General features: G+C 51.1%; 2 protein-coding genes across 2 annotated transcripts in view; both read right to left on the reverse strand.

Annotated features, from left to right (window-relative positions):
- Positions 1-12676, reverse strand: part of thbs3a (thrombospondin 3a) — a gene marked incomplete at its 3' end in the record, with an annotated part of 21378 nt that extends 8702 nt beyond the window's left edge. The window contains exons 1-8 of the mRNA XM_079755736.1: positions 12504-12676; positions 7387-7593; positions 3278-3531; positions 2618-2717; positions 1870-1896; positions 1706-1788; positions 1511-1562; positions 672-820 (exon numbers count right to left, since the gene is read on the reverse strand). Of these exons, the coding sequence (XP_079611862.1) occupies positions 672-820; positions 1511-1562; positions 1706-1788; positions 1870-1896; positions 2618-2717; positions 3278-3531; positions 7387-7593; positions 12504-12579 (948 nt within the window). The 5' untranslated portion in view covers positions 12580-12676. The remainder of the gene's footprint in view (positions 1-671; positions 821-1510; positions 1563-1705; positions 1789-1869; positions 1897-2617; positions 2718-3277; positions 3532-7386; positions 7594-12503) is intronic.
- Positions 12677-14379: 1703 nt separating this feature from the next.
- mtx1a (metaxin 1a) lies at positions 14380-25893 on the reverse strand. Its single transcript, XM_079755748.1, has 8 exons — positions 25801-25893; positions 20438-20507; positions 19376-19455; positions 17627-17719; positions 17154-17336; positions 16672-16748; positions 15521-15678; positions 14380-15019 (listed from the first exon to the last, which is right to left on the reverse strand). The coding sequence occupies exons 1-8, from the start codon at positions 25879-25881 to the stop codon at positions 14796-14798; spliced, it is 966 nt and encodes a 321-aa protein (XP_079611874.1). The 5' UTR covers positions 25882-25893; the 3' UTR covers positions 14380-14795.
- Positions 25894-27773: the final 1880 nt, after the last annotated feature.

The following is a 27773-nucleotide window of genomic DNA, read 5'->3' on the forward strand; positions in this document are numbered from 1 at the left end:
TTTACTTTGTTTACTTTATTTACTTGATATAGCTCATATAATTTCTCTCTAATGTGTCTATTTTCCCTCCTCTACTGTGCCTGTACTGTCTCTCTCCTGTGTTTCTACTGTCTCTCTCCTGTGTCTCCTGTGTTTCTACTGTCTCTCTCCTGTGTTTCTACTGTCTCTCTCCTGTGTCTCTCCTGTGTCGCTCCTGTCTCTCTACTGTCTCTCTCCTCTACTGTCTCTCTCCTGTGTCTCTCCTGTCTCTCTCCTGTGTCTCTCATGTCTCTCTCCTCCCTCCTGTGTTTCTACTGTCTCTCTCCTGTGTCTCTCCTGTGTCTCTACTGTCTCTCTCCTGTCTCTCTTCTGTGTCTCTCCTGTCTCTCTCCTGTCTCCTGTCTCTCTCCTGTGTCTCCCCTGTCTCTCCCCTGTCTCTCCCCTGTCTCTCCCCTGTCTCTCCCCTGTGTCTCCCCTGTCTCTCTCCTGTCTCTCCCCTGTCTCTCCCCTGTGTCTCCCCTGTCTCTCTCCTGTCTCCTGTCTCTCTCCTGTGTCTCTACTGTCTCTCTCCTGTCTCTCTTCTGTGTCTCTCCTGTCTCTCTCCTGTCTCCTGTCTCTCTCCTGTGTCTCCCCTGTCTCTCCCCTGTCTCTCCCCTGTCTCTCCCCTGTCTCTCCCCTGTGTCTTCCCCCACCTCGTCCTCGTCCTTGCAGTGGGTCCCGTTGCCCGTGGTCCCGGGGGGGCAGGAGCCACAGCGGTACCCCGGGTACTCGAAGGCCTCCACGCAGGACACGCCCCTATAGCAGGGGCTGGGGGCGCAGCGCGACCGGGGCTCCTGGAAGCCTGGGGGGACAGACAGACAGACAGACAGACAGACAGGGTCAGGGGCTGGGGGAGCAGCGCGACCGGGGCTCCTGGAAGCCTGGGGGGACAGACAGACAGACAGACAGGGTCAGGGGCTGGGGGAGCAGCGCGACCGGGGCTCCTGGAAGCCTGGGGGGACAGACAGACAGACAGACAGGGTCAGGGGCTGGGGGAGCAGCGCGACCGGGGCTCCTGGAAGCCTGGGGGGACAGACAGACAGACAGACAGACAGACAGGGTCAGGGGCTGGGGGAGCAGCGCGACCGGGGCTCCTGGAAGCCTGGGGGGGGAGGGGAGGGGGGGAGGCAGGGAGGGAGAGGGGGGGAGACAGGGAGGGGAGGGAGAGGGAGACAGGGAGGGAGAGGGGGGAGAGGGAGACAGGGAGGGGGTAAGGGAGACAGACAGGGAGAGGGAGACAGGGACATGTGAGGAGACAGACAGGGAGTAAGGGAGACAGACAGGGTGATAAACAGGGAGACAGGGGGACAGAGACAGACAGACAGACAGATGGGGGGTCAGGTGGACAGGTAGACAAACAAGGAGACAGACAGACAGACAGAGGGACAGACAGACAGACAGAGATGTAGTAATGACCTGAAACGTTGACTTGAATGGTTTGACACACCAAGATAAGTTAAGCTAAGATAAGATAATCAAGGCCATGACTTACCACACACCTGGCACTCTAGGATAGAGTTACGGATGAGAGACATCTCCTTTACCTGGAGAGAGAGAGAGAGAGAGAGAGAGAGAGAGAGAGAGAGAGAGAGAGAGAGAGAAAGATAAAGAGAGAGAGAGAGAATATGATTAAAGAATGAATATACAGACAGACAGACAGATCCAACTATCTCTGTCTTCCTCTCACCTGTTCTCTGATGTCTAGTCGTAGCTCTCCCAGGATCTGGTTGAAGATGATGAGTTGACCAATCAGGGCCTTCGTATGATCACCTGTCATGACATCATAATTGATTATGTTGCCTCCACCTGGTTAAACAAGGTGCCGCAGGAAGGCGTCTCGCCAGAACTCACCCAGGATGGAGTTCACCTCCCCGCTGACTGGAGCAGGGGCAGAGACAGAGCACCAATCAGAACAGAGCACCAATCAGAACAGAGCACCAACCAGAACAGAGCACCAATCAAAACAGAGCACCAATCAGAACAGAGCACCAATCAGAACAGAGCACCAATCAGACAGCATAATGGATGTTCCAGAGAACAGACCAGGGATAGCCAGTAGGTTATATAGGAACAGACCAGGGATAGACAGTAGGATTTATAGGATCAGACCAGGGATAGACAGTAGGATCAGACCAGGGATAGACAGTAGGATGTATAGGATCAGACCAGGGATAGACAGTAGGATGTATAGGATCAGACCAGGGATCGACAGTAGGATGTATAGGATCAGACCAGGAATAGACAGTAGGATCAGACCAGGGATCGACAGTAGGATGTATAGGATCAGACCAGGAATAGACAGTAGGATCAGACTAGGGATAGACAGTAGGATCATACCAGGGATAGACAGTAGGATGTATAGGACCAGACCAGGGATAGACAGTAGGATCAGACCAGGGATGGACAGTAGGATGTATAGGAGCAGACCAGGGATAGACAGTAGGATCAGACCAGGGATAGACAGTAGGAACAGGCCAGGGTTAGACAGTAGGATGTATAGGAGCAGACCAGGGATAGACAGTAGGATCAGACCAGGGATAGACAGTAGGATGCATAGGAGCAGACCAGGGATAGACAGTAGGATGCATAGTAAACAGACCTGTGTTGTGAGCCGAGTCCCCTTGGAAGGGGCAGTCTGCAAGGGCCCCGGCGGTGGCCACACTGCCCCCTAGGGCCACCTTCAGGGACTCCACCGCCCCCTCGCAACACAAACACGTTTATTAACTCTAAGACGTTTACTATTTAAAAGAAATGCTGTCAACAGTCCTCTGCAATACGTAAGGGATGATGTATAGGACGCCGGCCCTGGGATAATGTACAGAAAGTGTGTCTTTTTACAATTTATTTGTCACCAGCATTCGTAGTGTGGATCAGCAGAGAAGTAGTCCGCCAAAGAAGTGCACGTTGCTTAGCAACAGAGTACGCTGGGGTTGATAAATTACCGGACCACTTGCGGAGTGATGCGAAAGACGGCAATAAATCCAGTTTCCTTGACAGCGGTCATTATATGCTTAGCAACGGTGAATTATCAAATATAATTCAGCGCCGGTCGGGAAAGTCGGGAAGGCCCATGCAAGTGAACGGATTGTTCCACAGCACTGAGAAGAGCCGTGTAATACTCTGATATAATGTTGATTTTGTTTTACCTCTACGACTACCATTGATCGACGTATTTTGATATATCTAAAGGAGTATCGTATGAGTGAATAAAGGTGGCATCTTATCCGTGAGTTAGCGTGGGGTGGTCTCTAGTTCTCACCTGAACACGTGCGTACGCCTTCAAGCCATGTCGGATCTCCGCTAGCTCCGCCTCCTTCGGCAGCGGGACCAATGGCGGCAGGCCCTGGTTGGAGTCGGCCAATCGGCAGTCGACATACAGCTCCAGGCTCAGGTGCGTGCGGCGCAGCCCGCCCAAGCGCAGGATGAGGGAGTGGGTCCGGCCGTCAGCCAGGTTGGCGTTCTGCAGGTTCACCGTGTGGACCTTCCCGTCGGCGCGCACGTACCGTACCAGCACTGCACAGGAAGTAGAACAGAACCAGGTCACGGACCAGCACTGCACAGGAAGTAGAACAGAACCAGGTCATGGACCAGCAACGGGCAGGAAGTAGAGAAAACACACGTAACAGACAAGCACTGGACAGGAAGTAGAGAAGACACCTCGTAACGTACCAGCACTGGACAGGAAGTAGAGAAAACACCTCTTAGCGTACCAGCACTGGACAGGAAGTAGAGAAAACACCTCTTATAGGGCTTTTCCACTGGCGGGTATGCTTCGGAAAGCACGCCTCTGCCCAGTAGTGGGGGCGCGGTATAGCCCAGCTCAGTTACGGCTCATGTTTCCACTGCCGACACTACCCTTACGGTCGGCGGGGTTTAAGCCGTATGGCGATAGTCGCAGCAGCTACGTAAACATCGTGACCTCTGTCGCGTTCTTGGAGTAAGTAGTCCAATTTGGATCGCTTTTAACTCACTTTATTTGTTAAAGTATTTCGGTATGGTAACTATGAAGCAAAAGGAGGGGAATTGTATGGACACGCGACAAGCGACAAACAGCAGGCCTCTGTATCTAACTCCCTAGTATGGACTGCCAGATGTTTCTGATCTCGTTGGCTCCAGGCCCTGCTTTAATACCGAGTAGGCGTGGCCTATGTGACATATTGGCTCCGCCCTCCTCACCTGTCTAAAGGTGCTGCCATCTGTGGCTGGAATAGTTATTGCAGCTTTTATGTCGGGTCCTGCCCCCCTTGTGGCTATGTATAGTAATTACAGCTTATGTGTTCGATCCTACTTCCTAGTGGCTATGTATGGTAGCCCATGTGCTTAAAATACGTAACACCTCATAGCAGCCCCACACATTGTAGCCTGCTAATAAATCCATGGAACAAAGAAAAACAATGTAGGTCGTCCAAGAAAGGCAACAAACCTTTGTGCAACGTTTTCTTCAATAAACGAAGCATTCTCCGTTGTACAGAAATACCTCGAGGGTACTGCATTTGTTTGTTATTATCCCCCTGTCGCACTGAACTGACGACTCTGTCGACCAATCAGCGGACGGCGTGTTTAGCTCAAACTTGCCAGCACCCTTTTAGTAGTGCGAGACGAGTACGGCTCAGTCCGGATCACGCCCACTTTAGGCGGGGGAAACGCGACCCGTGCCGTACCTTTGCAGACTGAACCGACCCGCACCTTCGGATGGAAATGCGCCAGCACCGGACAGAAAGTAGAACAAGACCAGGTCACCGACCAGCACCGGACAGAAAGTAGAACAAGACCAGGTGATAGACCAGCACTGGACAGGAAGTAGAACAAGACCAGGTCATTGACCAGCACCGGACAGGAAGTAGAACAAGACCAGGTGATAGAAAAGCACCGGACAGGAAGTAGAACAAGACCAGGTGATAGAACAGCACCGGACAGGAAGTAGAACAAGAGCAGGTGATAGACCAGCACCGGACAGGAAGTAGAACAAGACCAGGTGATAGACCAGCACCGGACAGGAAGTAGAACAAGAGCAGGTGATAGACCAGCACTGGACAGGAAGTAGAACAACACCAGGTGATAGACCAGCACTGGACAGGAAGTAGAACAACACCAGGTGATAGACCAGCACCGGACAGGAAGTAGAACAAGACTAGGTGATAGACCAGCACCGGACAGGAAGTAGAACCAAACACACGTAAAGGACCTGCACTGAACCTAGATATAGGGTTTATATTTCAGTGAGTTGGTTTACAAGACGTCCCTTTGATACGCACACAAACATATACAGACACACACACACACACACACACACACACAAATGCACACAGGAAGGCATGCACAAACAAACACACACACATACACAAACATGCACACATACATATGTGTGTATGTTTGTGTGTGTGTGTGTGTGTGTTTGTCAAACACATGCACTCAAACACATATTCAAACACATGCAAGCAGAGTTAAATGAGAGGTTTAACAGATTGTTAATGCCAGTCTCTCCCACTCAAATAACACGTCTGTTGCAGCAACATTTTATGAACGATGGCTACATAAGACCAACCGACCAAACCCAAACACAAGTTTACCAAAACAGATGACGCATATTAAACAAAACCAGGGGTCTGCAACCCTAGGCACGCGTGCCACCACTGGCACAGGGCAGCATAATCATTGGCACACTTAAAAAAATATATACATATATATATATATATTTTATTATTAAAAAATTTCACAGCACAATGCGGCAGCATAATCACTACTACCGATTTTTTTTTGCACTATATTCTGTTGGGCATTTCCTCCCAGTGCAAATATGTTTAAATTAGTTACAGAAAGCAGTGTTCTGAAATGGGATCAATTAATAGTTTTTAAACCTATGTTGTGAGTAATAGAGAAGAAAATATTTAAAATATTGATGCATCGCCTGCACATGGTTTTGCAAAGCTGTACATGTCTTAAAGATATTGATGTGGATGGTTCCAACATTCCATTCCATATCCCATATTCTAATTTTTTTCTATTTCTCACAGTGCAAATATGTTTTTGAATGAGTTACTGAAAATGTTTTTTTAAGATGGGACATATGTAATTATAATTTGTAAGCCCTTGTTGCAAATATAACAACCAAAAATACCTTTAGTTTATGGAAATAGTACAATTCCAGGTCTTCTGGAAATGTTTTTGGTCGCTGTGTCATGATTCAGCTTAATTTTTAATATATTGTTGCTTAAGGTACACTCATTAACGAGAAGATGTCAAACTGGCACTGCATGTTGAAAAGGTTGCTGACCCCTGAACTAAACTAATCAATGTCTTTGGTGCCAAGCTGTTTATTAACCTTTCCAGACCAAGACTGTTTATTGTTACATTGTCAAAAAACCACTCAACATGAGCTATTATTTTATATCAGAACATTGTATATTAATCAAACATGTCCACTCCCTATCAGCAAGACCTTATGTTGCTTGTCCCACCTTTCTAAGAACTTCTGGTCTTATGTTTAAGTTATCCTTTATTGACCCTTTTTGAAAGAAATCCTTTCTCTGCTTTTAACCCGGTGAACCCATACACACTAGTACACACACACACACACACACACACAGGAGTGACCTTGTTTGAGGTCCACACACATTGGGGTACACAGCACAGCCGGAGCCGGTCCAACTCCTTAACGAGTAGCCCACGGTCTAACGGCCCTGAGTCACAGGGCGGCCATCTTGGAACGCTCTTGTTTTCCCCTTGTTTCTCAACATTAGCCCCCAGCCGTCGCCATGGAAGCCAGATTGTACCTATCGATCCCTCTATCATTGGCAGCCACCAATGAGCCGGTCGATTGTTAAATCAGTGCACTGGGGGGCGTGGTTTAATCTGAACTGTGTGGGAAACCAAGATGGCCGCCAGATGAACACAGCCTATTGGCTACTGTAAAGATTGTGTTCTGCCCAGATCACTGGGTGGGATGTCATTATGGTCTGATTTCAGTTGGAGTGTAATGTGGGAATCATTTTAGTAGAATTAAACGATTCTTTCAGGACCTACTCTGTGGAGACCTGTTATGTGGGGACCTGCTTTGTGGGGACTTGCTTTGTGTGTGAGGACCTGCATTGTGTGTGTGGAGCTGCTTTGTGTGTGTGTGGAGCTGCTTCGTATGAGGGGACCTGCTTTGTGAGTGGGGACCTGCTTTGTGGGGACTTGCTGTGTGGGGACCTGCTTTGCGTGTGTGGACCTGCTTTGTGGGGACCTGTGTATATCCGCTTTATAGGGATCTGTTGGGAACTGCTTTGTGGGGACCTGCTTCTTGGGGACCTTCTTTGTGTGTGGAGCTGCTTTGTTGGGACCCACCATGTGGAAACCTTCGACGTGAGGACCTATATGGGGACTCACCCTTGTTGATCTTGCCCATGACGGCGACCTCCAGGTACTTCCTGTTGTCCTGCCGGCCGTACAGCCCCAGCAGGACCCCACCCAGCTTGGGCGGCAGGCGCAGCGTGGACGCCACGTACACGTCGCTCAGAGCGCCCATGGCGCTCGCCACCGTCTCCGTGGCAACCAGGTTCTGCTTGGCGTCTTGCAGACCCAACACGTCAATCACTGTCAGGGGGAAAGGAAGGGGCGGGAGTCAGTGTCACTGCAGAGTAAAGAACCTTGAACCGCAGGATCAGGGTGTATAGTATACCATACCATGTACAGGGCTCCAGACTAACTTTATTCACGAGGAGCACTGTGGCTTCTAACTGAAGATTTTAGGGGCACAACCAGAAATTTTAGGGGCGCACATCGTAAATCAACATGGCAATGTGATTTTCTCATTTTTTTCACTGTATTACTAATCAATATTTTGACAATGGATGCAGAAATTATACTATACCAACTGTTTCCACGTGTGCGCGCATGCGTTCGACAAGAACGGAAGCGACAGTTTGCCACCAGACCAGGCGCCTCCGTTTATGGCTGTCATGATCCGCCCCTGGTTTTCTCATTCACCTGCCTGCCACCCTGATCACTCCCAATTAACCCAACCACCTTCACCTGTGTTTCCCCTATATCAGTCCTTTCCTTCCAAACATTCCCTGCCAGATTGTCTCTTGTGTTTCACAGTGCTTTCCCGCGATTCTGCCTGTCTGACTATTCTGCCTGCCGATCCTGAATCCGAATAAACGATTGACACTGTTCCACGCTCTTCGCCAGTCTGTGCACTTCAGGTTCAGCCAAACGCTCACGTTACTGAACAATCTGGCCAACAATGGACCCAGCCCAGATGGACGACCGCATCTCCCGGATGGAGAGCGCGCTACAGCAGTTGATGGACGTCACGGCTCAGGGACAGCAAGACCTGATGCGAATCCAGGCTCGCAGGAGGGAGAGGTGTTCTGAGGTTCCGCCACGCAGCCCTGTTCGCCCATTGTTCCCGGCAACCTCTGCCTTCCTGCCGCAGACCCCAACAGCTTCCCTGAGAATGGGGAATCCGGAGCCAATGCAGCCATCGTTCCCCGAAGGAGAAAGAGAGAAGACGGAGGCTGAACCTCTGCCTGTACTGTGGTCTGCCTGCACACATCGCCGATCATTGCCCGGTAAAAGCCAGAGCTCACGAGTAACCAGAGGCATACTGGTGAGCTCCATCTCTGACTCTGCCTCTTCCACAAGACCCACTCTCCGGTGAGCTCCTGTTGCCCTCCGGTTCCCATCCCATAACCGCACTTGTCGATTCAGGGGCAGACGAGAGCATCATGGATCAGTCCCTCACTCTTCGGCTGGGACTCCATCCAGAGAGACTTCCAGTGCCGATCTCCCCCAGATTCCTGGCTGGACACGTGCTGGGGAGGGTAACTTCCCGGACAAATCCTGTGTACATGCTCCTGCCTGGAGGCCACAGGGAGACCATTCAGTTCATGCTCCTGCCCACACCCAACCAGCCGGTCATCTTGGGTCACTCCTGGCTTCGCAGACACAACCCCAACATCGACTGGTCCACCTGCTCCATCCGAGAATGGGGAGTCACCTGTCAGCAATCCTGTCTCAGGACCTCTTCACCGAATCCTGTTGCTCTCACTCCTGCTCCAGCCTCGGACGTCTCCGGGGTCCCTGCCATTTACCATGACCTCAGAGAGGTCTTCAATAAGGCCAGGGCCACCTCCTTGCCCCCTCACCGTCCCTACGACTGTGCCATCGACCTACTTCCGGGCACTTCACCCCCCAAGGGACGCTTGTACTCCTTCTCCATCAGAGTAAGACCTCTCGCCGCCCCCCTGCCGGCTTCCTGCACCCCCTGCCCATTCCCCATCGTCCCTGGTGGCACATCTCTCTGGACTTCGTGACCGGTCTTCCCACGTCCAAGGGCCACACTGTCGTCCTCACCCTTGTGGATCGGTTTAGTAAGCTGGCCCATTTCATCCCCCTTACTAAACTCCCCTCTGCCAGAGAGACTGCGGACCTGCTCCTCCACCACGTCTTCCGCCTCCATGGGTTACCCACCGATGTCGTCTCTGACCGGGGGCCCCAGTTCACCTCGGCCTTCTGGAGGGAGTTCTGCAGCCTAGTCGGGGCTACCGTCAGTCTATCTTCCGGCTTCCATCCCCAGTCAAATGGAAAGACCGAGAGGGTTGATCGGGACCTGGAGACCACCCTTCGATGCCTGGTGAACCGTAACCCGGCCTCCTGGTCTGACCAACTGGTATGGGTAGAATATGCGCATAACACCCTCACCTGTTCATCCACCGGTCTCTCTCCTTTTCAGTGCGCCTACGGGTACCTGCCACCCCTATTCCCCGACCTGGAGAAGGAGTCTTCCTGCCCCTCGGCCCAAGCCCTGATCCGTCGTTGTCGACGCACCTGGACCCGGGCGCGCACTGCTCTCTCCAAGGCTGCAGATCTCCACGCTTCTGCTGCCAACAAGCACCGCACGCCGGCTCCTGCCTACCGACATGGCCAGAAGGTCTGGCTCTCCACCCGTGACCTACCTCTCAAGGTGGAGAATCGCAAGCTGGCTCCCAAGTTCATTGGACCATTCCCCATAATCCGCGTCATAAACCCTGTGGCGGTACGCCTTCAGCTCCCTCGTTCCATGAGGATCCATCCCACCTTCCATGTCTCCAAGGTCAAACCTGTCCAGGAGAGCCCTCTGGTTCCGCCCCCTCCTCCCCCTCAGCTCGTCGACGGGGGTCCGGTGTTCACCGTCCGGCGTCTCCTCCGCTCCCGCCGCCGTGGACGTGGGGTCCAGTATCTGGTGGACTGGGAGGGGTACGGTCCGGAGGAGCGTTCCTGGATCCCAGCTCGCTTCATCATGGATCCCCGCCTTATCTCTGACTTCCACCGATCCCGGCCTGACCAACCTGCCCCGCCCTCCCGCCCGCCCGCTACAGTTCCACCGGCGAGTGGTTCCTCTGACCTGCCGGGGAGAAGGAACTCCGATGTCGCGTCCTCCTCCTCTTCGGAGGACACAATTTCTGAGGCCTCGGAGGAATTCTAACCCTCCTCCGGGCCCCCTCCACCCTCCCTGTTCGATTTAGGACGTCTGGAGCCGTCCCTTGCCGGGGGGGGGGGGTACTGTCATGATCCGCCCCTGGTTTTCCCATTCACCTGCCTGCCACCCTGATCACTCCCAATTCACCCAACCACCTTCACCTGTGTTTCCCCTATATCAGTCCTTTCCTTCCAAACATTCCCTGCCACATTGTCTCTTGCGTTTCACAGTGCTTTCCCGTGATTCGAATCCTGACCTACCACCTATCCTGCCTGCTCTCTGATCCCCGCCTGTCTGACTATTCTGCCGGTTCCTGATCCCCGCCTGTCTGACTATCCTGCCTGCTCCTGACCCCCGCCTGTCTGACTATCCTGCCTGCTCCTGATCCCCGCCTGTCTGACTATTCTGCCTGCCGATCCTGAATCCGAATAAACGATTGACACTGTTCCACGCTCTTCGCCAATCTGTGCACTTGGGTTCAGCCAAACGCTCACGTTACAATGGCATGAAGACATGACCGGGTTCGGGTACCCACTGGTACCCGACGGATGAAACGGGTGAAAATGAATGTGCCGGACACGGGTTTCGGGTCGGACGCGGGTTTTGTGATTGCGAGCGAGACTTCTCCGGTGCTGGATATGTTATTCAGGAGCGGAGGGGTCGACTAAAACCGTCAACAGTGGATGATGTGTTTTTTTTGCACGCTAATCTAAAGCCCCACGCCAAACACCACATAGTGTAATCCCCCGGCGTTCCATCTAATGGGTCTAATTTTCCTTTTGCTGCGGGTCGGGTGTCGATATCAATTTATAGCAGGTCGGGTCGGCTGAGGATTGTAATTCGCGCTACCGTCGGAACACGGGTCGGATGCGGTGTTAAGTATTGCGGGTACGGTTTTGCAAATTAAGACCCGTGCAGGACTCTGGCACACTAGCCGCAGGTCGAAAGAACGAGTCAATAGTTTGCGTATTGTTCAAACACATGTAGCAGGTTGTGAAATCTTTCTCCTTCTCACAGGGATGTTTACGTGCAGCGCGCTCGATATTTAATTCCTAGGACCCTCCGCCACCATAAATAAGCCACTAACGGTGGCAATTCCCTATCCTTCTCACTCATTAGCCTGCTACAGATTCCGGATTCGTTGACGCGCCCCTTCCCCGTTTAACGTTTACAAATAAAAAAATAAAAAAGGGCACATGTGCGACCAGATGCAAAATTCAGTCGCACAGTCTCAAATGTTGGTTGCAAAATGCGACCATTTGGTCGCAGTCTGGAGCCCTGATATATACAATATTTTGTGATATGTTTGGCCCAATACATTTACATTTGAGCACATTTGTCTGAAATAATGCGCTCTCTCTCTCTCTCTCTCCCCCCCCCCTCTCTCTCTCTCTCTCTCTCTCTCTCTCTCTCTCTCTCTCTCTCTCTCTCTCTCTCTCTCTCTCTCTCTCTCTCTCTCTCTCTCTCTCTCAGGTCTTCTCAGCTGGACCTGCGTTCAGCCCCAACAAACATTGCATAATCCTCTCTAACCGTGTTATGAACGTCAGACCGACTCTCAAATGACAGGAGAAACGAATAACAGGCTCTCGTTAATTTATCTTCTCTTAAATGCTATTCGCGCAAAGCCAGAGTGAGCGTCTCCTGGAAGTACGAACTAGAGAAGGAGTTTGAGTTTGAGAGAGGAGGAGAGCGGAGGAGGACTGGGACGGGTCCCGGGGAGGCTGTCAACAGGTCCCAATGGGATAAAGGATGTTATTCAGACCGTCTCAACACCACCCCTCTGTTCGCGGTGTTGATTGAGAAGTGAACAAAAAAACGACCGCATAAACCGGCAAACATTCCGGAGATGAACAAGAGGGCAGGTCTGAGAGGGACCGGAGACCACGTCGTCGCGTAATACATTTGAAAACTTTGGGACTATAAGGAACACCTGGGCGTGGGGGGGGGGGGGGGGGGGGTGGTGGCGGCGGCTAGCACCGCTAGAACCACTTCATGCGCTCAAACACAGAACCAGATCCTTTAGTTCCCGGTCGTTCCTCACCTTGCACATCTGCCGGCTGTCCGTCCGCGAGCAGCAGGGAGATGGAGAGGGACAGGAGCACGCGCATCGCACCCATGTCCAGATGAAGCGCGAGGGGAGTTAATCCGGGTTAGGCGCTGCGGGAGGGGAGTTAATCCGGATTAAGCGCTGAAGGAAGGGAGTTAATCCGGATTAGGCGCCGCGGGAGGAAGAAGAGTCCGACCGACTGGATCCGAGCTGACTGGAGTGGAGGATACCCGACTGAACCGGAGCGGGACTGGGGAATGGGACGGGGTGCAACGTGCACGAGCAGCGAAGAATTGCCGACTGCCGTCCGGCGCGCCCCCGCGACGGGGCGGTGAGTGGATGTGACAGTGCGCGTGCAGGGAGCCGAGCTCCAGGGAACAGAACGCAGCTTTACGACCGAGGAGAGTAGAGAGAGTAATGTATTGACGTCATTCATTAATTCATACCTGAATGATTGGCCGCAGCAGTCAGAGTATCAGACCCTGTAGGCCTGGTTTAGAGGACCGGTCTACTTCATAAAGAGCGGAGGGGAGTAACTTGTTGAACCGCGGTCGCCCCGCCTCCCTCCACCGGGATCTGTTTGTTTCTGGCGAGGCTGCGTCACCATGGCAACCTCATTTAACGGCATGCAGGTGATGGGAATGCCACCCCCTCCCCCGACAACGCGAACACACACAAGCATCCCCCCCCACACACACACATCCCGGCAACAATACACAAACGCACCCCCACATTCTCCCCCATCGACACACACACACGCACGCACACGCATCCTCCCCCAACAACGCACACACACAAATCTGCGGCTGTGCGTAAAATGCCTCAGTCCGGACAATCGTGTAAAATGTTTTATTAAGTTTTCCGAAGTCTCTTTCCAGAAAGGTTTCCGATCAGCTGCGGAAACAGTGAGAGGGGAACCACCGCGCGTAACCGTTTAAATGTTCCGTCATTCCTGAGTCCTCTCTCTCTCCCTCTCTCGATCTCTCTCCCCATCTCGATTTCTCTCTCTCTTTCTCCCCCTCTTCCTCTCTCTCTCCGCGGGTATCCGGGGGTATCTTGGCATTCCTGGGGTAGGAAATTCTCCCCAGCGGTGTGCTCTCAGGTCATTACGGTCGGCTTCTGGGGTCCTCAGGAGCGCGGCGCACATACCGCGATGGTATCTCCGCTAAGAGGAGGCAGCTACTTCTTTCCGTTGAGACGGGAGCGCGCTCTTGGGTCATTCTTGCGCCTCACGCTCGCACGAGCTTGTAGCGAGAACAGAAGCCAGTGGAGGATTCCTGCTCGCTGACGTCACGTGCAGCTGGACGTCCCAACGGTGCGGCAGCGGGGTCAGAGCCGGACAAGCTGCCGTGTGTATGTGTGATAGTCTATGTGTGTGTGTGATAAGTCTATGTGCGTGTGTGTGAGATAATCTATGTGTGTGTGTGTGTGTGATAGGGTTAGACATCTCACAATGGCTGTGCTCATTGGCTACAACCGGCACCGTGCTGACACCAACCAATCAGAGAGCAGGTGAACAGTGCCCCCCCCTTCATTAACTCCCCCCTCCCTCCAGTGGCCCTCAGTGCCCCCTCTCCCCTCTCTCTGTACATGATGCCCCTCTGCCACAGCTCAGGGGTCCTTCAGTGGGTTGTGGAACCACCGTGACCTGAGTGAGTGTTTTTACCCAAACCCAAGACGGACATCTGGGCCCCAGGTACCTCCCAGAGGAGATCCAGTCCCGAGTAACCGTTCAACTGGTCCAGAACCAACAAGGCCAGACAGAAGTTGCATTGTTGCCATGCACGGAAAATACGTAATGCGAGCAGATCTTTCTCACAATGCAAGAAATATCTTGCACACACACACAGAGCAAGAGAAAGTACATTGGTGGAGAAAGAACTCACTGGAAATATTTTATTATATATATTCTTTACAACCAGACAACAACAAGCCATAATTACCATGGCGGCCTCTCATTGGCTATCAGCAGAATATAGTAGGCTGCAACTCAACTGATTTTGGCGCGATTGGTTCAGCCAAGCGGCGAATCAGATCGAACTGAAGTGGAATGAAGTTGGACTACTTTCATTTCTTGGGCCGTTTCCATTATTGCTCCCTAGTGTTTCCACAATCATTTTGTTATTAGTGAGGACTGGCTCAATGGCCAAGCCAGCACCTACGAGAGACCCCCTTAACGAGAGACCCCCTTAACAAAGCAAATTTCCCCCTGTGTCCATGGCAACACTTCCTGTTCCTCAGAGGAAGATAAATAAAGAACAGCTTCCTCAGTCCTCCTCCTCTTCCTCAGTCCTCCTCCTCCTCCTCTTCGTCGGCGGCGGTCCGGCCGGGGGTGGACTCCAGCGCCCTCTGGTGGACGTGTCTGATGGACAGGATGCCGGTGAACAGGGCGTAGGCCAGCATGGCGCCCACCGCCGTCAGCGCGGACAGGATCTGCTTGCGGCGCTTGTTGGGCACGTGGTCGAAGTCGCCCCCCTCAGCCGGGGAGGACGCCTTGCGGCCCGCGTTCTCTGGGGAGACAGGAGGGAGGCGTGGTCAGAGGGGGGTCGTAGGACTGGCCTCCTCGCATCATTGTGGTGATAGTGGGGTCGACTCAAACCCAGGATGGCCAGGTCACCTCTCTGAGGAGTGAAGCTCAAGGACAAATTCATTGCATTTGCGAACTGCGAACGATGCTTGCTGGCGCGGAACGCCTGATCGCAAGAAAATCTATACATCTTGAGTATATGCTACACGGGAACCTCCTAAGATGGCACAATTTGATTGGTTCGCTATCTAGGGATATTGGGCAATATCCCATGATTGAGATCTCAAACTCGGGATATTGCGTGACGGTCGTCTCGTCACGCTAATAAAAACAAATAAACCGGTAATAAATGTTATAGTGTTATCGTGTTTATTTTTGGAGTGTTCACGTGTAGTATACACTTAAACAATGATTCACCTCTTTGGCGAATAATTGTTAAATATCTGCAGAAATACGTTTCTAGAAGTGTGAACGCAGCGCTCACCTCTGCCGTCGCCGGGGAAGTAGAGCAGCAGGATGTTGGAGCAGAAGAGGGTCAGGTTGTCCAGGGACTTGAGATGCTGCTGCAGCTTGGCGTTTGGCAGCTTGGCCTTCAGCAGGGGGGCCAGGTGTCCGAAGACCACCGCGTCCAGAGAGGAGGGACTAGGGGACACGGCACAGGTTTTCTTTTTTTTTTTTTCATATAATGTTTTATAGAAAGTGCAGAACAGCTGGATACATGTCTGTACATTAATTTCGATTTGAAAATTTTCTATTTTACCATTTTGTGTATTTTTTTAAGGTGAAATTTCAAAGTTCTCAGTTACAATGTGCTTTTTGGGAGAGATATGCTGAATATATACATCATGTTTTCAAACTCGAAAACAATCGTTTGAATAATCGTGATTTCAATATTGACCAAAATAATCGTGATTATTATTTTTATCATAATCGAGCAGCCCTACAAGACAGAAGAACCACCAAACAACACACAGAGACAGCAGAACCACCACACAACACACAAGAACCACCACACAACACACTGAGACAGACAGAAGAACCACCACACAACACACAGAGACAGAAGAACCACCACACAACACACTGAGACAGAAGAACCACCACACAACACACTGAGACAGAAGAACCACCACACAACACACTGAGACAGACAGAAGAACCACCACACAACACACTGAGACAGAAGAACCACCACACAACACACTGAGACAGAAGAACCACCACACAACACACTGAGACAGAAGAACCACCACACAACACACTGAGACAGACAGAAGAACCACCACACAACACACTGAGACAGACAGAAGAACCACCACACAACACACTGAGACAGAAGAACCACCACACAACACACTGAGACAGAAGAACCACCACACAACACACTGAGCACACAACACACTGAGACAGAAGAACCACCACACAACACACAAGAACCACCACACAACACACTGAGACAGACAGCAGAACCACCACACAACACACTGAGACAGATGGACCTCGACCCAAGAACGACCGACTGGACAGACGGTGAGGTCACCCCCGGCACCCTGCCAGTGACATCATCTGGCACCCGGCGGGGCCGCTGGGTGTCTGCAGCGGCCTCAGAGAGGAGGGGCGTTCCGTGTGACTTACGAGTCTCCGAAGAAGAACTTGCTGGTGCCGAGACGCTGGGACAGCAGGTTCATACACTCCGCCGCGTCGTGGTAGAGCTGGGGAGACAACACACCTGGAGGTAACCCTCACACGCACACGCACACACACACACACACACACACACACACACACACAGAACCACCTGGAGGACACCCTCACACACACACATCTGGAGGTCCCTCAGTCCCAACATCTGCTCTATGGTTAATGAACTGCATTTATTCAGCGCTATTCTAACCAGTGGCTACTCAAATCGCTCTACAATATTGCCTCACACACCGACGGCGGAGGCTGCCGCGCAAGCCGACGGCCAGCAGCCAGGGGGGGGGGCGTCTCGCTCGGGGACACCTCCACACTCAGCTAGGAGGAGCCGGGATCCAACCAGCATCCTCCAGGTTACCAACCAACCAGCTCTACCTCCTAGACACATGCCGCACATCACCTCCCCCCCCCCCACTCACCTCCTTCTCCAGCTCCTCCCCCCCGTCCAGCGCCTCGTCGCTGCGGGCCAGGCGGAGCCGGGCCTGCTGTGCGGCCTGCATGCGTCCCGGGACCATCAGGCTGAGGGGGAAGGGCAGGTGCTCCGCGTACCAGCGCCGCGTCAGCTCCACGTAGTTCTTACTGTCCATCCAGAAGGTGTGGATCTGAGGCCGGGAGGGAGGGGAGACAGGGGAGACAGAGAGGGGGAGGGAGGGGAGACAGAGGGAGGGGAGGGAGGGAGGGGAGACAGAGGGAGGGAGGGAGGGAGGGGAGGGAGAGACAGACAGTGAGCTGCTGTGTGTGTGTGTGTGTGTGTGTGTGTGTGTGTGTGTGTGTGTGTGTGTGTGTGTGTGTGTGTGTGTGTGTGTGTGTGTGTGTGTGTGTGTGTGTGTGTGTGTGTGTGTGTGTGTGTGTGTGTGTGTGTGTGTGTGTGTGTGTGTGTGTGTTCTCTCACCAGAGCCGGCAGGAGTCTCTCCTCCAGCAGCGAGCTGAAGGCCAGCGTGTCTGCCCCCTCCCGGGCCGACAGGTCGTAGTCGGCGTTGTATTTCTGACGGGGAAACAAGCGCTACAGTGACTGGGTCTATTTGACTGAATAAAGAACTTGAGAGTTCAACTTCCCTGCCCACTGCCCTCCAGCCAGGCACACCCTATACTGTCACAGATTCAACCAATAACCTAAAAACAATTCATCAGTAAACACAGATCCCAGTAGGTGTAAGTGGTACAACTGGGTAGCTCCCAGTGAACACCAGTAGAGGACTGTGGTTGTTCTGGGAGGTTGTGTTGGTGTGCGTTAGTGAAGTTGTTTACAGTTTCCCAGATCCAGAAGTTTCCATATAACCTAATTACTGCAGCAGTGCATGCTGGGAGACATTCTTTCTATGCTACCGCAGGTAAATTACACCTTAGAGCGCTTCAGCCACTCACAATGTCGCAACGCCGAATAGACCAACCAATCAGACTGCAGCAAGCCTCCAACCAAACCACAGCTGTTCATGTTTCAGCAGCTGGCCCAGTGAACACCAACTCACTGATATTCAGAACAATCACTGGGTGAGCGAAACACTAACATGTGAAAGCATGCAGAGGACGTGGAACAGATAACATTCTATCTATTCCCCCCCCCCCCCCGTCTCCACTCTCTTCTACCGTGAGTCTAGTGGAGACATCAGGGCCCACCTACCAAGGCCTCTTTAATGGCTTCCAGGTGTGTGTGTGTGTGTGTGGTTTTCCATACACTGTTGCTCTGTACTCTCCAGAGAGACGTCAGCGGTGGAGGTAATTCATAACGGGGAATAACATTCAATGGCTCTCACACCGTTACTCAATAAGGAACTCCATCACTGTCACAGCTGTCATATTCATTTCTTTAATGCGTAAAGCTAATAATATCTTTAATGCGTAAAGGTAATATCTTTAATGCGTAAAGGTAAAGGTAATAATATCTTTAATGCGTAAAGCTAATATCTTTAATGCGCAAAGGTAATAATATCTTTAATGCGCAAAGGTAATAATATCTTTAATGCGCAAAGGTAATAATATCTTTAATGCGCAATGGTAATAATATCTTTAATGCGTAAAGGTAACAATATCTTTAATGCGTAAAGGTAACAATATCTTTAATGCGTAAAGGTAACAATATCTTTAATGCGTAAAGGTAATAATATCTTTAATGCGTAAAGCTAATATTATCTTTAATGCGTAAAGGTAATAATATCTTTAATGCGTAAAGGTAATAATATCTTTAATGCGTAAAGGTAATAATATCTTTAATGCGTAAAGGTAATAATATCTTTAATGCGTAAAGGTAATAATATCTTTAATGCGTAAAGCTAATAATATCTTTAATGCGTAAAGGTAATAATATCTTTAATGCGTAAAGGTAATATCTTTAATGCGTAAAGGTAATAATATCTTTAATGCGTAAAGGTAATAATATCTTTAATGCGTAAAGGTAATAATATCTTTAATGCGTAAAGGTGATATCTTTAATGCGTAAAGGTAATAATATCTTTAATGCGTAAAGGTAATAATATCTTTAATGCGTAAAGGTAATAATATCTTTAATGCGTAAAGGTAATAATATCTTTAATGCGTAAAGGTAATAATATCTTTAATGCGTAAAGGTAATAACAGGGAACAGGGGCATAAAGAGGGGCGACGCGGGACAGTCCGCTGGAGGTGCATGCTGGGTAATCCTGACCTGCTTCCTGAGGTGGATGATGATGTCACTCGTCCTCGAGAGGACCTCCCCCTTGCTCGTCCTAAGGGCAGGAAGAGAACCTGGCGGAGCAGGAAGTGGCATCACGTGATCAAAAGAAGGTTTTGGTTTAACATTCAGGGTATTCGGCAGACGCTTTCATCTAAAGCGATTTACAATAAGTCCATTTGTTAGAAGAATAGACAATACATCGCTGTCGGTACATTAAGGATGTTCATAGAACCAAGCACTAACAATCACTAGGTTAACCCATTCCCCGTATACAACACAGACAGCTAGGGTAAGATGCAATACGATGCCAAGTAATATTCATATTTTAGTGTATGGACGTATTCCATTCAGATAATAAAATCTCCACACCGATCCAAATACTCCATGATTTCATTACATATGATGTTTAGTAGGTAGATAAACAAGCAAAATAAACGTCATTAATACGGCACTTTTCCGACCAAAGATGTCAGAACTTGCACTACACTGCGCCTTTCAGGGGACTCAGATGCCCCGCAGTGCAGTCGATAACGTGAGTGCATTAAATACCGAGAGAGAGCAGAAATACAAAACAGGAACCGACATCATCAGCGTCACTTTCTCCCTCTTGGCTCGCTAGTGGCCTTGGGGTGCTGGTGTCTGGACAGATGGTCCAGCGCTCGCAGCGGGCGGCCGCAGCGCCCGGGGAGCAGGTTGGGGTTTCAGGTGCCTTGCTCAAGGACACCTCATCCGTGGATGAGGACGCAGGGGAGTGCTGCACAACTACTCCACCCATCCACAACAGCAGGACAACTGAACAGATAATACCGGACGCCACTTTAAGACGTCACAACCGACCGTACCGGACACCACCAGACTTCTGACTAGAGATTTAGAGTAGTGGTGGTAACTCAGCCTCCTCTAAAGACCTATGGATGTGCTTCATGTCCTGCATGGAGGCCAGCAGAGATCCTCCGAAGACCTTGAAAAGATCTTCATCATGTCCTGCATGGAGGACACCGAGCCCCTCTAAAGATCTGGACGTGCTTCATGGAGGCCAGCAGAGCTCCTCACCTGAGGGGCTTCTCCATGGGTTGGAGATCTTCTGGACTTTGAGAGGAGCTCCGGCGAACTTGGCGTAGGCCTGTTGAGGAGAAGGAGAGACTATGTTAGCATCATCATCGTCACCATTCAACCAAAGAGACTGCAGTGCACGGTGGTCCGCACAGACTGGGGGGGAGGGGGGGGTCACAGACAGGAGACGGCGGGGTTCGAACCCAGGACTGACAGCCCCCCACAAAGTCAATATTTCTACAAGCCGCACCAGAAGGTCCAGAGGATGTGTTTGTACAGCGCTTAATCACAGCTCCAGGGGGAAGGCTTCCCAGGCACGTTGTATGAAACCCCCTCACCTTCTGACCTCCACCCTACACCCCCCCACCCTAACAGGGCAAGGAAACCTTTGAAAAATGTATGAATGACATTGAAAGAACGTCTCTTCCCTCTCCTCTCTGCTTCTTTGTGCACTAGGACCCTTATTCAGGGTCCCGGGTGGGGTGGGGGTGGTGTTATTCAGGGTCCCGGGTGGGGTGGTGCTATTCAGGGTCCCGGGCGGGGTGGTGTTATTCAGGGTCCCGGGTGGGGTGGTGCTATTCAGGGTCCTGGGTGGGGTGGTGTTATTCAGGGTCCCGGGTGGAGGTGGTGTTATTCAGGGTCCCGGGTGGAGGTGGTGTTATTCAGGGTCCCAGGCGGGGGTGGTGTCATTCAGGGTCCCGGGCGGGGTGGGGGTGGTGTTATTCAGGGTCCCGGGCGGGGGTGGTGTTATTCAGGGTCCCGGCCGGTCTTCCAGACAGAGATGGCGAGGTGGGAAGGGAAGGAACGCTGACATCATCACCAGACGGGTTTATGAGGAAATTCCTGCTCATTCCTGCGGGTCGTAAAGCGCAGAGGAGACGCCAGCGCTGGAGCGAGCAGACCCACGAGGCCCGGGCTCCTCACCTCTACCTCCTCCTACTGGTCCAGGGTCTGGGCTAGCTCCTCCTGGTCTAGCTCTTCCTGGTCTAGCTCCTCCTGTGGTCTAGCTCCTCCTGGTCTAGCTCTTCCTGGTCTAGCTCCCCCTGGTCTAGCTCCTCCTGGTCTAGCTCCTCCTGGTCTAGCTCCCCCTGGTCTAGCTCCCCCTGGTCTAGCTCCTCCTGGTCTAGCTCCTTCTGTGGTCTAGCTCCTCCTGGTCTAGCTCCTCCTGGTCTAGCTCCTCCTGGTCTAGCTCCCCCTGGTCTAGCTCCCCCTGGTCTAGCTCCTCCTGGTCTAGCTCCTCCTGTGGTCTAGCTCCTCCTGGTCTAGCTCCTCCTGGTCTAGCTCTTCCTGGTCTAGCTCCTCCTGGTCTAGCTCCCCCTGGTCTAGCTCCTCCTGGTCTAGCTCCTCCTGGTCTAGCTCCTCCTGGTCTAGCTCCTCCTGGTCTAGCTCCTCCTGTGGTCTAGCTCCTCCTGGTCTAGCTCCTCCTGGTCTAGCTCCTCCTGGTCTAGCTCCTCCTGGTCTAGCTCCTCCTGGTCTAGCTCCTCCTGTGGTCTAGCTCCTCCTGGTCTAGCTCCTCCTGTGGTCTAGTCTCAGTATTCACCATGAGTTTGAAATTCCATCACTGCGCTTTTATTATTTCACATATTAATCATAGTTAATAATATGACATATATGGCGATTACTTCTGATCAATGAAGTGGAAACCAGAAATCTAAAAGCACCCGTCGTGCTACCTCATCAATATGCGTGACAGGCCCCGCATTAGCATATCAGTTCAAGAAGGAACTGTTGGTTAGGGCTGACGAGGGGTGCTGCGCTGAGACATGAGACCAGAACCCGTCCTCGACCGCCGCGGACACGAGGGCCCCATTCCGGTCTGCTGGTTCTCCAAACCGCCATCCCCTCACCCCCACCTGGCCATCACTCCCCCCTGCCAGCCGCAGTCAAGGCTTCAACTTCCAGCTGTGTGGAACGCCTATGAACAGCAGGGCTGGGTAAAAATATCAATCCATCAATGCACCGCAATTTATTTTCAATTTCGATTCAGAATATTTTTGAAAATCGATTATTTCCATAAAAAAGAAAGAAAAAAATCTGCACGTATTTTTGAATCGATATCGAAGCAATTGGATCAACATCGAATCGAAATCGAATTGAATGAAGACCTAAAGAATCAAAGTGAAAAGTGTGGTACATGGCAATACCCAGCCCTATACCCAAGTCCTGCCTCAAGACCCACCACAGTCTCCCAACCCAGTGGTGGGAATCAGTCGCCACTGGTGTGTAACCACCACCCACTGGGGAGGAACCCCTACCCACTGGTGTGGAACCACTGCTCTCCCTGGTCTGCTGACGCCGGTGGAAACAGGCAGCTCCTCCAGACTCTTCTCCAGGAGGTCTTTAAAGATCTGAGGATCTGATTACCGTCTCCGCGGCGCCGTGCCCCTGAGGCTCAGAGCAGAACCCTGTAAAAGCACTGTGGGGGAACCGCCGCGGCCACAGCCTGTGCCGGCAGCCGGCAGCGCCAGGCCAGGGTTGCTAGGCAGCCTGCACAACAACACTGCTTACTATTTACTCATTCACCCAGAGCGGCTCACAGTGAATCAGGAACCCCGACCACCTACCAGGGAGGCTGAGAACACTCATAGCATTTCATCAAATTACAACTATTCAGATGTTCTTCCGCACAAGCTGGTTTCCCCCCCCGACGAGGCAGAGTTCAGAGGAGCCGAAGGAACGGAGGGAGGACTACAGCGGACAAAGGAGAGCCCTGTGCTGTTGAGATACTGAGCTGATGTTTCCGCTAATGGTTCCAGTGTCTCACTGGGAGGAGACATCCAGGAGAGCTCAGCACTGAGAGGAAGTGTCCCCCTCACTGGGGGGGGGAACACGAGGAGCCCGGGACTGTTGACGGCAGCGACAGCTGGAAACCAGTAGTGGAGCTGCGGTCTGGAGCGCAGGCGGCGGCTCTCCGAGCGGGGAGAAGGGCGCTAAGTGTTTCCAACCGCAGAGAGCTGGAGCGGGGAGATAAGTCACAGCCCGGGCTCGGCTGTCACTCCCGGCCTCAGATCCCGCTCCAACACCAACATGTTGCAATGGAGCTGGAAGGGTCGAGGAGCCGGCGGCTGATGATGAGCCAGCCTTGGCCGGCGGGCCCGGCCAAGGCTGGCTCACGGCGGCCGTGTTCCTGTCAGAGGGGACTAGAGAGGATGTGAATCAAGGAAACTCCTCGTCCGGTCCTGTCTCCGCAGACATTCATCTGGCCGTAATAACCACAGAGGAACCGGCGCTCTTCTGCTTCAGAGATGTTTTATTGAAGGGGAGCTCTGTCACCACAAGGTGTTATGTTTATGATCCATAAGCACAACAATCCACCCTCTGGTGACGTCACACGGGGGAGGATTTTGAATTTTGAAACAGGTTGGACGTTTCAACCTGGTGCACATTATAATTATAATAGGTGGCCCTGAAGGAATGTGAGAACGAGAAAGAACTAGAGTTGATCCGATACCAGCATTGGAAATTCCTCAGGTACTGCCTAAAACGCAGCGTTGTGTGTCGGTGAGTACACAAGTCTATGCGCCGATCTGATGCCATCACATGACAGGCTATCCTTTCTGTCATCATAAAAGAACCCTTTGATAGGAACAAGTGCTGTTAGTAGCTACAACGCTAGATGCTGTATCGGCCGATGCTCAGGTTCAGGAATCTGAATAGTATCGGGAAGGAAAAAAATGGCATTGGAACATCTCTAGAAAGAACTGAAGTCCTCCCCCATGGCTCTGACTAACATCTGGGGTTTGTGATTGATGATTCACTCTCCCCAACACCAGTGACGTCAACCAGCGCTGAGACATGCTCCGCTCTTTCCTTTATCCTCCATGTTTGTGTGTGTGGTCGGCCAACAGCCACATTGTGCCACTCTTGTGACACACTCGCCTTTTAGCCCTGACACGGTTCTATTGTTCAGTAATGGTCGGTAGAGATATGACCAAACGCTGCCATGGCTGACTGCAGATCTGCTGTCTCTAGACCTGCAGACCCTAGACCGACGTCTGCTGGTCTTGAGGAAAAAAATACCCTTGACCTGACTAGACCTAGACCTGCAGACCAGACTCTAGACCTGCAGACTCTAGACCTGCAGATCCCAGACCGCTTTTCTAACCAAATGCAACTCAGAGCGCTTTACAAAATTGCCTCACATTCACCCATTCATGCACACATTCACACACCGACGGCGGAGTCAGCCACGCAGGGCGACAGCCAGCTCGTCGGGAGCAGTCAGGGTGAGGCGTCTTCCTCAGGGACACTTCAACACCCTGGAGGGTTACAAGCACCCATCTGGTTACAAGACAACCTGCTAAACTTCCTGAGCCACATGCCGCCCAGCTAAATAAGTCAAGTGAGAACAATAAGCACAGGGAGCAGGGGCGTAGGAATGAGTTAAACATTGGGGGGGACACATATCGGAAACCTGACAGATCCGTTAATGGTTTGAAATGCAGAAATATGTCATAAATTAACTACACTGAAAAAAATTCACAAATATATTTTATTCTACTAAAAAGATACATTTGTAAATGTAAAGGAAAACACATTTTGAATGGCAGTAATGAACTGATAAATATCAAATCATTTCTTTAATTGCATGCTCAATCATCCAGTTTTTTAGAATAAGAAGCGGTGACAAGACGCTGTGTTGCGCTTTCAAAATAAAATCAAATATTTTTCTCCCCCCGGTATAATTGTTAGGTGGGACAAATGCACCTGTCTCCAATATTTGAGGGGACACGTCCCCTCCGTCCCCCCCAGTTCCTACGCCCTTGACAGGGAGAGTTTTCTGTTGTCTTCAGCATCCAACACAGTTTATATCCATAGGGTTCCAAACTGTATGGGCTTGACCAACAAACCCAGAGATAGGCAGAGTGTCACAACACGGGGTTACATCCGACTGGACCGTAGCCTACATCAAGACGTTAAGAGGATGTTTTACTGATCAACCTTTATTTAAAACCGTCACTATACTCTAAGGGATCATTAAACCCCCTCAGTGATGAGGAGACGAGGTGCTCAGAGCTCCTCGTGCGGACGGCGCGATGTCACGTCCCCTACCGTTTAACCCTGGGACTGCTGACAACATGAATACATTCATTCATTCGTTAACACGTCGACTAACCCCAACACCAACTACAGAGGAGAAGGCATTCCTCCCATTTTAAACATGTCACTTCGACAGAAGGACATCCGCAGCCAAGAGCGCGACACCTCCTCCTCTCCTCCATCAGGACCCAGTCTGACTTTAGCTCCAGGGCTAACGCGGTTCCGGCAGAGCGCTGTGCTGGCGGGGTTAAGGGCTGCCGGTTCGGATCCCGAGGACCACCGGCAGCCGGTCGCGGACCGAGTGTACGAGCGGAGCGACTTACCAGTAGGACCAGGCAGTCGGGGTCCACGGACGGGAGCCCCCAGTCGCCCTCCCAGCAGAACAACTCGTCGGGCGCAGACATCTTGGATCCTCCGGCGACCTCTCACCCCGGAAGTCATAGTTGGCGTTTCCATTGACAACGGAGACAAGGCTGTCGGTTAAAAATACTATAATACTTATAATACTTTAATAAAACATAGTAATATATTAATATTATATAAATGTATATATTACTATAATAAATACATATAATAACTATATACTATAATAAAATAATAGAATATAATAATGGTCGTAATAATAAGTATAGTAATAATAATAAAACTGCTACTAATAAAAACGAATACTATAATAATACTATTGTAATATTGTAACTAATAATAACAAAGATTATCTATTCCGTTATGATTAGCCTACTTTGATAAAACAAACACGGTTTTTTCTGAATGGTTGCCATGGTTACATGTTTTTTTTAAACCTAAACTATAGGGTTAGGTTTTTATTTATTTGCAGATTGCAACAGCATTGCATGCAGATCGGGTCAATGTCTTCAATAAAGAAAACATGGGGGAGAGAGAGAGAGAGAGAGAGAGAGAGAGAGAGAGAGAGAGAGAGAGAGAGAGAGAGAGAGAGAGAGAGAGAGAGAGAGAGAGAGAGAGAGAGAGAGAGAGGTTGCGACAGAGAATGGGGGAGAGAGAGAGAGAGAGAGAGAGAGAGAGAGAGAGAGAGAGAGAGAGAGAGAGAGAGAGAGAGAGAGAGAACACAGCCAGGCATAGATAGAGGGAGGGGGGAGATGGGGGGGCGTCCCTTACGAGCACAACAACATAAATTCCAGATGTTCCCGGCTGATCTCTGTCCGGGAATGTCGGAGCCTGAGGATGAGGAGGTTGGGTTGATGAAGAACTCTCTCATCCAACGCATTCTCACTCCCGAGTTCGTCAAAAATCGACGCTTTTTTTTTCTTTGGGGCTGAACCGCTGACGCAAAGGGTGTCCTTGTGCGTCTTCATTCGACGCAGGGGGGTTTCAACTCATTACAATGTAATCCCTCTACGGCGACCACTGATAAGTATGTAACCCTAACCCTAATCCTAACTCTAACCATTACTTTGACACTGATTTGAAAGGGAGTTGACCGCGGTTCACCCCCAAAGAAAAAAAAAGCGTCGATTTTTGACGAACTCGGAGCGAGTGGGTTGTCTCATCTGACAGAGACGCCAACCGGGGCGTCCATGCAACTTCAAGGCTCCTTAAACGACCCCTTAACCGGTCCCTTAACCGGCCCTGTGTGTGGGCATGATGTCTGTATTTGTGTGTTACTGCGTGCGTGTCCATATGTGTGTGTTCGTGAATGTGTGCGCATGCATGAGTGGGCTTTTTTCATGCATGCGTGTCTGTGCGTGGGTGTGGACGCACGTGTGTGTGTGTGTGTGTGCGTGTCCGTGTGTGCATGCATGCGTGGGTGTGTGTGTCTGTGTTCGTGTGTGCATGCATATGTGTGTGTTGTTCCAGCAGAGTTGACATACCCCCGCTGTGACATCATCTGCTTACTTTCCGAGCCCTCGGACCCCGGGAGAGAGCCAACACATGTGTAATCCCCCCCCACATCTCCACGCTTTGAAAAACAACTCCAGGGACCATTGATCACACATCCCAGTTTAAAGATATTTCCTATATGCATATTACAAAAACATAAAATAACTGATTTCAATTTTATGCACAAGAAATAAGAAAGACAGTCACAAATCGTTGGTATGCCATGACATATTTTGGTGTGGCGGAAAGCCTTAATACATCATAACATCTTAATTCACAAATAGTATCAACCAAATGGTTATAAAATGAAGAAGGCCTAGCAAATAAGCTGTCGAACGTTGTTTTAGGGTTCTTAAGGTTCTCAAAGGTGGTGATCCTAAAGGTGACAATCCTGTTTACAGGCTGAACACCTTTACAGTCGATAAAGTCGTTAAGACGC

The sequence above is a fragment of the Pollachius pollachius genome (assembly GCF_949987615.1).
Source record: "Pollachius pollachius genome assembly, chromosome: 1".
NCBI lineage: Eukaryota > Metazoa > Chordata > Actinopteri > Gadiformes > Gadidae > Pollachius > Pollachius pollachius.